Below are 15137 nucleotides of genomic sequence, written 5' to 3' on the forward strand. Positions count from 1 at the left end.
ATCTAAGGTAAAGAATTTATTTTACCAGTCTTGGGGTAATCGGATCTGTTTTGACCTATATATCAGCGTGTGCCCCATGTGTGTGTGTGTGGCTGTGCAAGCGATCAGGAAATGAGATAATCGATATTTCAGCCCGCTTCTATAGCGTGCATAAGTACACATATACTATCGATAATCTAGCGTTTATTTGAAAACGATTCATAAATAGGCTGAAAAATTACAACATTTTTTGTGTATCCAGAATATTCCAGTAAATGCCGTTTATCACGGAAAAGTTATATTTTCCTGAAACTTTCAAGAAAACGAGGGCTTTTCAAAATGCTATAAAACGGAAATGAACCGATAAAAAAAAAAAATAATAATAATAATAAAAAATATATATATATATCCGTTTCGACAATGTTGACTGCAAACAAGTCATTGATAAGCGACGGGCAGATTAGACACATAGCCATAATTTAAGACATAGATTATGCGTTCACAACGCTATCATTGAAGTGGGTGCTGGCATTCAACCATGTTTTACCATGTTAACCAGTGGCAACCAAAGTGTTAATGTTAGCTAAATCTTTGTGGACGTTTCATCAGGAACCTTTCATATTATATGCTCCGTTCCATTCTGACAGCAGCAAACCATTCATCTTTTCGTCAATAAAGAGTCCTTTTAAAAACAATTCCAATTCCATTGCTTCAAGCAATTTGTGTCTGTGTTCGTGCGTGACTTTCATGACTTTCAAATGATTGTAAACACAACATAGTACTCTGTGATATTCTGATATATATCACATTCTGATATATATTTTTCGTGTAAAATAAATTAATTTAAAAATAAATAAAAAAATCCGAACCTTCGTTCGAACGTTTGGGCTCAGCCCTAGACTGGACCAGACTAAAGCACCCTGCACCTTTCCAGTCCTTCCATAGCTGTTTAGACTATTGTTATCATACCCTGTTCAGCTTGTTCTGCTTGATTTTGTGTTCATCTCTCTTATACAGTGTGGTATTGTAAACATGTGATACCATAGCACACATGTAAATAGAATAAGCACATCACTGGATTCCTTTTCATTGTTGCTAATGTTACTAGAATCACTAGGAACATTCTTCTCATACTTTTTTCTCCCTTCCTCTGCACTTTGTAATGGATGTAATTGAATGAGTGTGATATGATAGGAGCACATGACTGTCTGCCGCTTTCAGTGGAGCACACAGTGACTCTACAAGCCACTCTATCAGCCTGACAGACTCAGCCTGACATAGCCTACTCTATCAGCCTGACATAGCCTACTCTATCAGCCTGACATAGCCTACTCTATCAGCCTGACATAGCCTACTCTATCAGCCTGACATAGCCTACTCTATCAGCCTGACATAGCCTACTCTATCAGCCTGACATAGCCTACTCTATCAGCCTGACATAGCCTACTCTATCAGCCTGACATAGCCTACTCAGCCTGACATAGCCTACTCTATCAGCCTGACATAGCCTACTCTATCAGCCCACATTGCTACGTTCGGCCTGTAGACTGTTGAGTTCTAGAGTTAGGGTGCTTTCACACCAGAGCTGTTTGGTCCGGACTATCGGACCAGAGTTTGTTTTCTCGGATAGTCGCTTTTTTTGGGGTGGTGTGAATGTTCAGTCGAACTCTGGTCCGCCTGAAAACGTAGGTCTCGGTTCGCTTCATCGGACCAAACGCGGACCAAATATAGGAAGTGACCTGATAAGGCGGTTAGGTGGTCGAGCAGAGATTGCGTTCGTCACCAGCCCCGGAGCTGTGAGCTTGGTTCGCCTGTTCGAATCCAGCTCACAGCTCCGGGGTTGTCACCAGCTTGGCTGGCCGTCTGCACTGATACAATTGGCTGTATCAGAGGGTGGGAGAAGCTGGTGGGGTGGGTCCGGGTCGTTGTAAACAGCGACTCCTACAGTTCGGTCGGGGCGCCTGCTAAGCGCGGATTGGACGTGAGGGGGATAGTGTGATCCTCCCACACGCTACGCCCTCTCAATGAGAATCCGCGCTGCCAGGTGAAAAGAAGCAGTGATTGGCTGGACGTGTGTCGGAGGAAGCACGTGGTAGCCTCCACTCTCCCAAATGATCTGACTGTGGGGGGTAAAGCGCAGCGACCAGGAAGGGACTGGGAATTGGCATACGACTAACATTGGGATGGGAGAAAATCGGAGGAAAATGGAGGGGGAAAAAGACCAATAAAAAAAAAAAAAAAAAAAGGAAGTGACCTGATAAACTGTGCATGTTGGGTAGACGGAAACAAAACAAACACCGCTGTAAACATGTCTCGTGGACAGACGTGGGCGAATGACGAGGTGAAAGCCCTGATAGAAATATGGGCAGAAGACCAAATTAAACAGCTACTTGTGGCCACTCATAAAAACTAACTACTACGCCCCTTCCTCGATGAGTTACATTGATGAGCGTGCTCCTTTTCCAAAAGTTGAACTGGTTTCAACTTTATGAGCTGGGAGCGCTCCGCCAAAAACGCTGCCGTCAAGAGCTCATAAAACGCGAGGCGCGTCGCTGGGAAGAGGAGCGCGCCTGTCGCTTCTCCAGCATAGAAATGAATGACAGAAAGGAGCTGACAACTCATAAAACGTCGGCTGTGGACACAAGCCCTAAGACTACATGTGGTTTAGGATTAGCCTTGGTCTAGATGGCAAACAAGGCCAGTGGTAGTTTTGTTTTAAAGGTCCAGAAGGAATCACTTGGCGTGGACTGTATCAAGGCCTGTGTTAGACTTTTTCTAAATGAAATCAATACGATTTTTGAATATTGAAATAGACGTTAAATCGAATAGTTTATGTGAATATTGTTTTGTCTAAAAAAATATAAAATATATGTTCAATTGGTATTTGAATAGTTCCCAGTCACTATTGAATAGTAATTTTGTCAGTTTTGCCCATCCCTAATACCTAGGCTGTGTGGCTTTACAGTGTCCTGCTAAAGGCTACTTCTTTGGCTGTATTCTTGGTTAGCAATCACATACTAGAGCTAAAACTGCTTTTTACTTACTTGCAGTTTCTGACATTAAAACGACCCTCTGCCAGCAGCTGTGTCATGTTGTATTGAATGGACTTGTCAAGATGGGAGAGACGGAATAAAAGCAGATGTGATTAGGCTACAAGCTATTTCTAGCCTACCTGACTGGAGGGAGTGTTGACTTGTTATATTACACAATCGAAAATTGGCCACTCATCCAGATTTCATTTTCCCAGGGAAAGTGCAGGCACAGTTTATTTTTTATTCTTTTAAGCTAAAAGGCTTCTTCAGTGATTTTTGAGTCAGGACCTAAGCATAATTTGACAGCCTTGAATCAATGGTCTCTATTTCAGATGACAGGGTAGTAATTGAGGCAGGGTATTGGCATTTGGCACATTGGCACATGAGCTTGGGCAGTGGGCACACTGTTTGAAACCAGATCGAGGCATCCACTGTGAAACTGTTAAAAGGACTGGCTGACACACTGTTATGGGGCACATTTAGAATAGGCCTCGCAGTGTTTACGTACTGTCGTTCCCTTTCTTCCAGGATGGCTGTAAATTAACATAGCAACTATTGTTTTGTGCAAGAGACAATGGTTGCTATGTGAAAAACAGCGGTTGCTATGCATTGATTTATGAGAAATATATAAACAAAAACACAATCGCTTGGTGTCTTATTAACCTCTTATGCCCGATCGGCCCGGTACCAGTACAATATTTATTTCTCGTCACAAACAGATCAATACAGTCCGTATTAAGTGATGTTGCATTTCTTTTTCAAATGTAGTCAAGAGTAAAGACCCTAACCTTGTCAAAGTGTATTTAGTTTACCAATGATTTTAAGTGTTATTAGCGAAATATGAGCTTATAAAAATCTCTGCACATTGCACCGGAAAACGGACAATTTAGACGTGAGGACATGAAATCGCTGTAGTCCTAAGAAAGAGGAGACCCAGGGCTCTCGATGGACTTGGCCATAATAAGGTCATTTATAGGCCTGATATTCTATGTTTATATTTCAAATGTGTCTGGATGACAAAATTATGTACTGTATATTAAAAAAATAAAATAAAAAAAAAAATCATCTGCCCTTTATTAATTTGCTTCAATTTCTAGTACACTTGATCTCAGGAAGATGCTGAATGAGCTCGGTGGCAATTCTTCACTTTGTGTACACCCACCAGATGTATATTCTCCTTTGGTTCATTACTATTTACTCAAGCATGGTAACAGACACAATATTTTGAACACTGGGAATCCATTCACTGAGGTCCATAGATGTCCCTAGAAGAACTTGCAAATGGACCTTGTAGAAGTGGAGCAATCTTCCATTTACTTGGGTATGTACTTTTAGGCGAATATTCTGAAAATATGGCTTAAGAGGTTAATGGAACTTGTAAATAATTCACAGTTTTATCATGCAAGCAATATCATGCTTTTCCAGTGTTTACCTGATCTACACTGCACAGGAGTTAGACATTTTATTTAGAAAGTGGTTACCAGTGGTTACAGGCAGCCGTCCTGCAAGAAAAATAACAAACATTCCCTGCAAGGCCTCTATTGGATACAAATTGTAGCTACTTTACATTGTCATAATGAAACTGAAAGAATAATGATGAATAGATGATTAGAATAATGTGCGCCTAGACTTACTGTTTCGTGGAAGGTGGCATGGCCTAGTTGCACACAGCCACAGCATTTCACCGTGTAACCATGGAGTGTGTTTTGGTGCATGGTTGTTAGACCTACTTAGCAAGGGTTAGGCTACTTTCACGTAGGGCTGGGCGATATGGAAAAAAATCATATCGCGATAACGATATGATAATGTTATCATATTTCTCGATATCGATAATTATCGAATTGTTATAAGTATAAATCTTTAATTTTTAATTTTAATTTTTAATTTTTTTAACAACAGATGTATGTTTATTTTGCAGCAATTCTTTGTCATTGCCACCATCTTTAGTGTTACATCCCCTCACACTCCAGTTCTCCGGCTGCAGCTGCAGCTAAAGTAAACCGGCTTCTCTGCTGGCTGTGGCTCCAGGGGAGTTGAACAGTTCTGGCTCTGCTAGTTTATTTTCGATCTTTTGGCGCTTTTTTGGTGGACAAACCACCGCACATGTGCACCGTGACTCGTGACTGGAGTCTAGCTCTGCTAGCACACATAGCCTACTGTGTACAGACGGTTTCAAACTGTATTTTAAATTAGAAAGCAAATAAAATATATGGACAAGAGAAAAATAAATCTCAATTTGGTCAGTATTGTCATTTGGACAAGCAAAGCCATTACTTTAAGTTGCAGGCAAGAAAGACAAGTCTGTCCACTGTCTCTGGTTTTAAAGATGCCCTGTTGCAGGTCACAAAAAAAAAAATATATATATATATATATATATATATATATATATATATATATATAAAAATATATATATAAAAAAAAAAAAAAACGATTTTTCGATTTTTTTTTAATTTCGATATTCAATATCGATTATTAAAATATATCGCGATATTTATCGTTATATCGCCCAGCCCTACGTGGTTCACTATGTTTTCAGATCTTCCCGGACTAAAAAATAAACCTCACTTAACCTATAAAGTCCTATTTCCTATTATTTATTACCTTTTTATTTGTATTAGTCTCCTAAACAGGCCTACTGTTTACTTCTAATGTAGCTTGCTCAGGATAATGGGTCTGCATTACTATATTGCAAAAAAACAAGCAATTGCTGTAGTTTCACTGTTGTGAAGGGCCAGATTAAAGCTGAGAATCTACATTTATTGTTTTATATACTTTGTATATTATTTATATATACACGTTATATCCCTTTAAGCCTGCGTTCAAATCATAGTAATATTCGCTTTCCTTAGGGATAATGCCCCTGACGGTGGCGCCAGGCAGTCTCGCACTCAGACAGGTGCAAGGGGCGAGTTTGGGGCAAGTCAGGACATGCCCTTGGCAGTGTATTGATTCCGGGCAAGTGGTTAGGTTTGGAACTAGAAAGCCACTTAAGTATATATATTGGCGCAGGTGCGCACAACAGCACTTAGTTCATCAAGTTCATCCCGAGTCAACGTGTAGTGAAGTGAGCAACCGTGCGTCTAACAGAGCGTTGAGAGCCACGTGCGGATAGAATAGTAAAGTGTCAGAGTTTAATGCAGTAACGTCAAGTTCGACCTAATCTAATGTGAAGTAAATAGTCGTTCATTTATTGTATCTCGTGCAACCCAGTTCGTTCGTGTGTAGCATTGGACATGTGCACAGGAGAACCAGCGTCGGCGATTGCAGAACCATTACTGGTTGGATTATATTGACTTGGAACGTGTTACCCAGAGAAGAGCCTCGTTGATTTCCACTATCGTTGGGATTCAACCTCGTGAGGATTACAACTCGGGCTGGCCTCATGGACAGAGGCTGGCTAGCTGTCATCAGTGCTATCGAGCATTTGGATTACAATTATTGCTTTGCTGCTGATCGTTGGATTTACAAGGACCGACTCCTGTACGTGGAGTCTCTTTATTCTTCATTGAATCAGACTGAGTATCCGAACATTCCTCTATCCTCTAGGCCAGACCTGGGCATTGTACGGCCCGCGGGCCGGATCCGGCCCGCGGGATGATTCTGACCGGCCCGCGAAAGATTACATGATAATAAAAAAAAATAAAAAAAAAATTAAAAAAAATATTTTTTTTTAATATTTTTTTTTATTTTTATTTTTTTACTTTTTTTTTTTATGTCAACGTTCACACGCACAGTATACGCTTAGGAGACATGCTCAGAAGATGTTGGTTCTCTTTGGATCCACCTACATATGTGAACAGACATTCTCAGTCATGACGTTTACCAAGTCCAGGTACAGATCCTCTCTCACTGATGAACATCTGGCAGCTGTGCTTCGCATCTCCACCTCAGACATGCAACCTGACTTTGATGGACTTGTTAAAGCTCAACAGAGACTGGATTTCTCACACTGAATGAAAAAAAATAACTGAAGAACACTAAAATGTGGAAATATAACAAGTGAAATGGGACACTTGATCTTTTTTTTGCACAGTTCTGAAAACATAAAATGTTTAATATAGGCATGTAAAGTAAAAAAGGCTACAAAACTGGGACACTTTTCTTTACACAGTTCAGTGACATGTCTTGTTTATTTTTGCTATAAGATGATGTGATGTCTTTAGAAAGCTAAGAAAATCCTTGTTTCAATAGTATATGAAACTCAAAATTCCCTTTGTTATTAATGTTTCACATTTTGTTTATCATTTTGGAAATAAATTCTATTTGAATAAATGATATTTTTGAAAGCTATAACCTCACCTTTTAATTGCCAAATAATAACATACACTCTTACCAGGGGTCAAAACAATGCCATTTACTGCTTTTTATATAGAAATAAAATGTATATTATGCATAATTGAGTTTGGAATTTTGGCCCGGCCCCCCAACATATTTTCAGTTGCTCATTCGGCCCCCCGGGAAAAATAATTGCCCACCCCTGCTCTAGGCCTTACAACCCCGGAGGGAACCCATTGTCTCCAGGCGGTACCAGCGTTGCCTTCTATAGCTACTATTATACGACAGGTGGCGTCAGCTTAGACCCATCGTAGGATTCCTGCTATTCCCAGTGACTCATGCTACTGACTGACTTTATGCATATTAATCGCCATACAAGCGCGACCCTAATTCTCATTCTGTAACCTAATGTTGCATAATAATAAATTAATGGTTTGGCTTTCCATGTTCCACTCAGGCGTGATGTAGTGTGCAGTAACTAATTGTACTTGTAGGGCTGTCAACAAATATTCTATATTGAAATTAATAATCTACTTGTAAATTTTTTTTAAATAATAATAATTATATTAGATTGTGAAGAAAACAGCCCCCGGTGGGCGGTCGTTAGTGGTTAACATACCGTTGTATTCGTTCGGTACACTACACAGTAGGGCTGAGCTTCGAAATCTTTTTTGGCATTCGAAGCTTCAGGGCTTTTTTTTTTTATAACTCTTTATTTTGGTTCATTTTTCACATGGACATTTTCCTTTTCTTTTCCAAAGTAACTTTTTCACATATACAATTTTTCTTTACAGTATGAATTCCGCTTTTTCTTTTTTTTGAGCCACTTTTTCTCCCATTTTTCTATATTTTCTCCCATCCCAATTTCGTATCATCCAATTCAACCCTCCCCTGTCACGAACGCTGTTTCTTGCCTCCCACAAGCCGGCTGCAATGTGGACTAAGTCATACATAGTAGGGCTTGGCGATATGGCCTAAATATGATATCACGATATTTTCTGACCTTTCGGCGATACACGATACACATCACGATGTTTTTCTTTTTTACCCCAAACAATTCATTATGAGGCTTACCAAGACAGTATTTGAGTTTGCAAGCTAACATTAAAGACAAAATAAAATACCCATGCATTTAACATTTTTATATTATATATTAGATTTAGATTATTAGATTATGCATATGAGATATTATATGATTTAGATATGAAATATGATGAATTGAAAATGGGGGACCCGGATGTAAACAAGACTAAAGTCTTTCTCTGGTCTGCATCCCCTTAACAATTGTATGTATTGAGCTGTACTGTACCCATTCTGCAATATGTTAATAAAGTTTTAAATCAATCAATCAATAGCATTTTAATGAAACTACTGTATATATGTATGTCTCTAAATGTTTTGATGAATTGAAAATGGAGGACCCTTATGTAAAAAAGCCGAAAGTCTTTTTCTGGTCTTCATCCTCCTGTACTGTATTGTACCCATTCTGCAACCTTTTAATACAGTTTTCATTCATTCATTCTGACGGAAACAATCATTTTGATTGACAGTCGAGTCTGCCAATGACGTCACACCGCTTGCACCCGCCCTGCTGTTCTTAGCACCAATCGGCAAGCGCTATTAGTTTTGACTTCCTGAATGTCCTGTGTGCTGAACAACAACAAAGCTACTAACGTTAGCTCCCCGCGGCCGTCGAGTAGGAGACCAGTGCTCCACAGGATGACTAAATGAGGCATAATGATTTTACTACAACGAATGTTATAATAAAAGCCTTTCCATACATCTGTCTGATTGAAAACTTTATTAACAGACCGCGGAATGGGCATATCTCAGCACGGGCTGAGATATGAACGAGTAACGTGTGGACAGATTGACGCGACACAATCCTCTTGGGAAAAACATCACGATATCCACGATACGTTGAAAAAGTGTATCGTTAATGAACTGTACCCGATATTTATATAATATCGTCATATCGCCCAGCCCTAATACATAGCACAAGTCCCCTCCGGTACTTGAGGTAACAGCAGTCGCATCTTTTCACCTGCGCAGCTCGATCTCTCAGTGGCGAGGAGTAACGCGTGGGAGGCTCACGCTGCCCCCGACACTTCCTGATTCTACTGCGCAGGCGCACCAACCGACCTGTAGGAGTCGCTGTCCACAACGCCCGATCCCCACCCTTCAGTTTCCCACCCCCTAATACGGCCAATGTGTATTACTGCGGACGACCAGCTAAACTGAAAACAATGTGGAGAGCTGGATTCGAACACGCGAACCCAGCGTCTCCACATTGGTGGCGAGTGCCTTGCCCACTACACCACCTAGCCGCCCCGAATTCCGCTTTTTCATAGACAATTTACAATTTTGTTTCAGTGGTTACGAAAGTTTGCATAAACATTTGAAACATTTTCCTTTTCTTTCCCAAAATCACCTCTTCACATTTTACAACAACCTTTTCTTTTCTTTACAGTATGATGTTCCGTTTTTGCATAGCCAATCTACTCATTTTTCTAGAGTAAGACAACCACCACCACAAGACAAACAAGACTCACAGGACAGGGCATTGGTATATGAGGGATAGGCGTTTTTGTTCTTGTTTGGTCTGGTCCGTTTATGGTCCTGACATTTATTTATTATTAGTGTGGGTGACCTGGCGAAGTAATCTATAGTAATCTATACTCTTTTTATTATTATTCTTTCTTTATTCCGCCGATTTTGCAAACACAATGGTCATGTGATGATGTCATGTCCGACAGTAGTCTGTTTCTCGGTGGAAGTAGCTGTTCAGTGTTCTCTTGGAGGTGGACCGGAGACTACGGTACCGTCTGCCAGACAGCCAGACAGTTTGTGGTTTATGTGTAGGTTGTGGGTTGTGTGTAGATTTACCTTTTTTTCTTTTTCCAAAATAATTGTTCAGCCCTACTGGATAATGGGTATTGTTACTAACTGTTTTATTGCACTGCACTATTGCACTATTTTGCTCTCTACTCTATTTTGCTCTGCTGCTAGGCGGTACGTCTCAAAGTGCGCCTCAGCGAGGACCATGTTGATAGCAGCTAGGCTAGAGCCACTCGGCGTGCTCTGCGCTCTGCGGTGTATCTTGTCGGCTATTGCGGACGAAGCACCGCACTTATGTGTCTGTTTGCCTGCCATGTTTGTCACAAAAATATCATACTGCTGAAATCATCAATTAAAAGAAGAAAAAAAGACCAGTGAGGGCATTAAAAGTGTTAGTTTGTCAAAGTTAGGGGAGTGGTTGTGAATGTGCGTCTTCACTCCATAACACCGGCCCTCCCTCCATTTTGATGCTTGTTTTATACTTATTTTATGTCTGCACTTGCATTGCTCTTGATCTGCCAATTGTGTGCTCTTTTTATGCCTGTCTTTTTTTGCTACGTGTGAAGCACGTTGAGCTGCAATTCTTGTATGAAAGGTGCTATACAAATAACGTTTATTAGCATTAGGGGTGTAACGGTACACAAAAACCATGGTATGGTACGGTACGTACCTCGGTTTTGAAGTCGAGGTTCGGTACAGGTTTTCGGTACAGTGGGGGAAAGTTTCCATGTTCCACTCAGGGGTGATGTAGTGTGCTGTGCAGTAACTAATTGTACTTGTAGGGCTGTCAACAAATATTCTATATTGAAATTATTAATCGACTTGTAAAAAAAAATATAATAATTATATTAGATTGTGAAAAAAACAGCCCCCGGTGGGCAGTCGTTTGTGGTTAACACCGTTGTATTCGTTCGGTACACAGCCGTTCGGTACGGTACGGTACACACTGAACCGTGTTCGGTTCGGTACGGATACGTGTACCTTTACACCCCTAATTAGTATTATATTATTATTGGTACAAATGTCTAAACATGTGCTCCTACCTCCTGTGTGTCTGTCCAGGGCCGCAGCAGCAGTACCCAGGCGGCACCGAGCTGTAGCTGGAGGCGAGGCGAGGTGAGGGGGGAGCTCTGCCCTGGTTCCCCTGCAGGAGGATGGACGGCGGCCCCTCGCTGCCAGGCACCGTCAGCGGCTCCACGGAGTCCGTGGCCACCGTCACCAGTGAGGAGTTTGTGCTGGTCCAGCCCACCGCCGGAGGGTCCCCCTCGGGGTCAGAGGGCAAGCCCAGACTCAAGGTACACATGAGGCTGAGACCATATGCCATTTGGAAGAATCGATAAATATCGCTATTTTTATTAGTATTACATTTTTTTTTTTTTATTATTTAAACAACAAATTTATGTTTATTTTGCAGCAATTCTTTGTCGTTGCCGCCATCTTTAGTGTGTTACACATATTGAATGCACAGTGCAGAGTTGCAATTCAACTGAATTTACATGAAATGGGGATGTTTTAACTAAAACATGCCACATGACCTAGTATTTTAGTAAAGTATAAAGTAATAAAAAAAAACACATCAGCGGCCGGGTAGCACAGCGGACTAAGCGTCTGTCTACCACCCTCCCTCCCTCCCTCCCTCCCTCCCTCCCTCCCTCTCTCTCTCTCCTCCCAGATGTCGTGGAATGGCAGCGAGCAGCTGGAGAGGGCCATGGAGGAGGTGCTGGATGATGATGATGATGATGATGAGGAGGTGAAGGAGAAGAGCAGCCTGGAGAAGATGGAGAAGGAGACGGAGACATCCTCCACCCCGGCCCCCGCGTCCGAACCCCTCAGCCCGCCTCTGGAGCCCCCCTCTTCAGGTAGCACCGGGGGTCTAGGAGCCCTCAGCCCGGCCCTGGAGCCCCCCCCCCTCTTCAGGTAGCACCGGGGGTCTAGGAGCCCTCAGCCTGGAGCCCCCCCCCCTCTTCAGGTAGCACCGGGGGTCTAGGAGCCCTCAGCCTGGAGCCCCCCCCCCTCTTCAGGTAGCACCGGGGGTCTAGGAGCCCTCAGCCTGGAGCCCCCCCCCCTCTTCAGGTAGCACCGGGGGTCTAGGAGCCCTCAGCCTGGAGCCCCCCCCCTCTTCAGGTAGCACCGGGGGTCTAGGAGCCCTCAGCCTGGAGCCCCCCCCCCTCTTCAGGTAGCACCGGGGGTCTAGGAGCCCTCAGCCTGGAGCCCCCCCCCTCTTCAGGTAGCACCGGGGGTCTAGGAGCCCTCAGCCTGGAGCCCCCCCCCCTCTTCAGGTAGCACCGGGGGTCTAGGAGCCCTCAGCCTGGAGCCCCCCCCCTCTTCAGGTAGCACCGGGGGTCTAGGAGCCCTCAGCCCGGCCCTGGAGCCCCCCCCCCTCTTCAGGTAGCACCGGGGGTCTAGGAGCCCTCAGCCCGGCCCTGGAGCCCCCCCCCCTCTTCAGGTAGCACCGGGGGTCTAGGAGCCCTCAGCCCGGCCCTGGAGCCCCCCCCCCTCTTCAGGTAGCACCGGGGGTCTAGGAGCCCTCAGCCTGGAGCCCCCCCCCCTCTTCAGGTAGCACCGGGGGTCTAGGAGCCCTCAGCCTGGAGCCCCCCCCCTCTTCAGGTAGCACCGGGGGTCTAGGAGCCCTCAGCCTGGAGCCCCCCCCCCTCTTCAGGTAGCACCGGGGGTCTAGGAGCCCTCAGCCTGGAGCCCCCCCCCCCTCTTCAGGTAGCACCGGGGGTCTAGGAGCCCTCAGCCTGGAGCCCCCCCCCTCTTCAGGTAGCACCGGGGGTCTAGGAGCCCTCAGCCTGGAGCCCCCCCCCTCTTCAGGTAGCACCGGGGGTCTAGGAGCCCTCAGCCTGGAGCCCCCCCCCCTCTTCAGGTAGCACCGGGGGTCTAGGAGCCCTCAGCCTGGAGCCCCCCCCCCCTCTTCAGGTAGCACCGGGGGTCTAGGAGCCCTCAGCCTGGAGCCCCCCCCCTCTTCAGGTAGCACCGGGGGTCTAGGAGCCCTCAGCCTGGAGCCCCCCCCCCTCTTCAGGTAGCACCGGGGGTCTAGGAGCCCTCAGCCTGGAGCCCCCCCCCCTCTTCAGGTAGCACCGGGGGTCTAGGAGCCCTCAGCCTGGAGCCCCCCCCCTCTTCAGGTAGCACCGGGGGTCTAGGAGCCCTCAGCCTGGAGCCCCCCCCCCTCTTCAGGTAGCACCGGGGGTCTAGGAGCCCTCAGCCTGGAGCCCCCCCCCCTCTTCAGGTAGCACCGGGGGTCTAGGAGCCCTCAGCCTGGAGCCCCCCCCCCTCTTCAGGTAGCACCGGGGGTCTAGGAGCCCTCAGCCTGGAGCCCCCCCCCCTCTTCAGGTAGCACCGGGGGTCTAGGAGCCCTCAGCCCGGAGCCCCCCCCCCCTCTTCAGGTAGCACCGGGGGTCTAGGAGCCCTCAGCCTGGAGCCCCCCCCCTCTTCAGGTAGCACCGGGGGTCTAGGAGCCCTCAGCCTGGAGCCCCCCCCCCTCTTCAGGTAGCACCGGGGGTCTAGGAGCCCTCAGCCTGGAGCCCCCCCCCCCTCTTCAGGTAGCACCGGAGGTCTAGGAGCCCTCAGCCCGGCCCTGGAGCCCCCCCCCCTCTTCAGGTAGCACCGGGGGTCTAGGAGCCCTCAGCCCGGCCCTGGAGCCCCCCCCCCTCTTCAGGTAGCACCGGGGGTCTAGGAGCCCTCAGCCCGGCCCTGGAGCCCCCCCCCCTCTTCAGGTAGCACCGGGGGTCTAGGTTTATATATGACTCAAAACATACACACAGCTCTGCAAATCCAGTCCTATTCAAATTAAGGCTGTCAAACTTAACGCGTCATTAACGCATTAACGCACAATTCTGTTAACGCCACTATTTTTTTTTACGCACGATTAACGTTTTAGAAAAAAATGTAAATTATTTGTTTGTAACTTTTTTTTTTATTTATTTATTTTGACTAGACTTCACTCGGGTGTATTATTGATACTCTCATTGATACTATGTTTGTTTCTGACTCAAAGTGTGTGTGTGTGTGTGTGTGTGTGTGTGTGTGTGTGTGTGTGTGTGTGTGTGTGTGTGTGTGTGTGTGTGTGTGTGTGTGTGTGTGTGTGTGTGTGTGTGTGTGTGTGTGTGAGAAAGAGAGAGGGGGGGGTGTGAGTCCTCAGCCCTTGTGTGGGTGAATGTAACAAGTTCCTAACGTTTTCTTTCCCCTATTATTTCATGCACACTTTATTACATTGTTTTAAATTATTATTTTCATTTAAGTTATATATTATTTGATCTGTTTTGATCGTTTGTTCGTTTAACACATCCACCTGTACAGCGTTATTGCCCGCCATGCGTTGTCTGCCACACCACGCTGTACAGCGATATTGAGATCAATATTAAATTTTTTCGCCATGGTATTCATAATTCATATATACACCTCCGGCGCTGCAGCTGGACCCTACGGCTCAATACAACGACGGCTCAATACCGCCGCCTGGTGGATGGTCGGGCGAGTTACACTGGTAAATAGGGGTGGGAATCACCAGTTTCATCACGATACGATATGACAGGGGTCTTCAATTAAGTTTGGCCGAGGGCCAAATTTCTTCCAAGCCATTGTATGGGGGGCCGGAAACAAAAACAATGGCTAATTTAATATATTGATAGTGAAAACATTTTAACTCTGTGACAGACCACCTTATAGAGGCAGATAATGGACAAAATAAACGAGCTGCATAGGTGGCCTAATAAACTGTAAACGACATACACATTTGCACTGAACATTATACCTTTGTCTTTAAGCCATTTTATTATAAAACCAGAGACAAGCGCCTCTCTCTTATCGGCCTATCTTACATTACGCACAACCAATGCGTCTACCTGATGGCACTTTCTGTGGAGCGCACTGGACTATTGAGAAACAATAGGAATTTTCCATTGGTTCTCCCAGTCCACGTGACCATTTCTAGCATTTCCATTGGCTATAGTGACAGACATAGATATATGATAAATGGATAGATAGAGCGGATTAGATGCAGTCCAGAGAAAA

At 44.9% G+C, this 15137-nt stretch overlaps 1 protein-coding gene across 1 annotated transcript in view; it reads left to right on the top strand.

Moving 5' to 3' along the window:
* Positions 1 to 15137, top strand: part of rabgap1l (RAB GTPase activating protein 1-like) — a 573823-nt gene that overhangs the window by 20441 nt on the left and 538245 nt on the right. The window contains exons 2-3 of the mRNA XM_084311549.1: positions 11187 to 11419; positions 11797 to 11983. Coding sequence (XP_084167675.1) covers positions 11279 to 11419; positions 11797 to 11983 — 328 coding nt within the window. The 5' untranslated portion in view covers positions 11187 to 11278. The remainder of the gene's footprint in view (positions 1 to 11186; positions 11420 to 11796; positions 11984 to 15137) is intronic.

Source organism: Notolepis coatsorum, assembly GCF_963971535.1.
Source record: "Notolepis coatsorum genome assembly, chromosome: 3".
NCBI lineage: Eukaryota > Metazoa > Chordata > Actinopteri > Aulopiformes > Paralepididae > Notolepis > Notolepis coatsorum.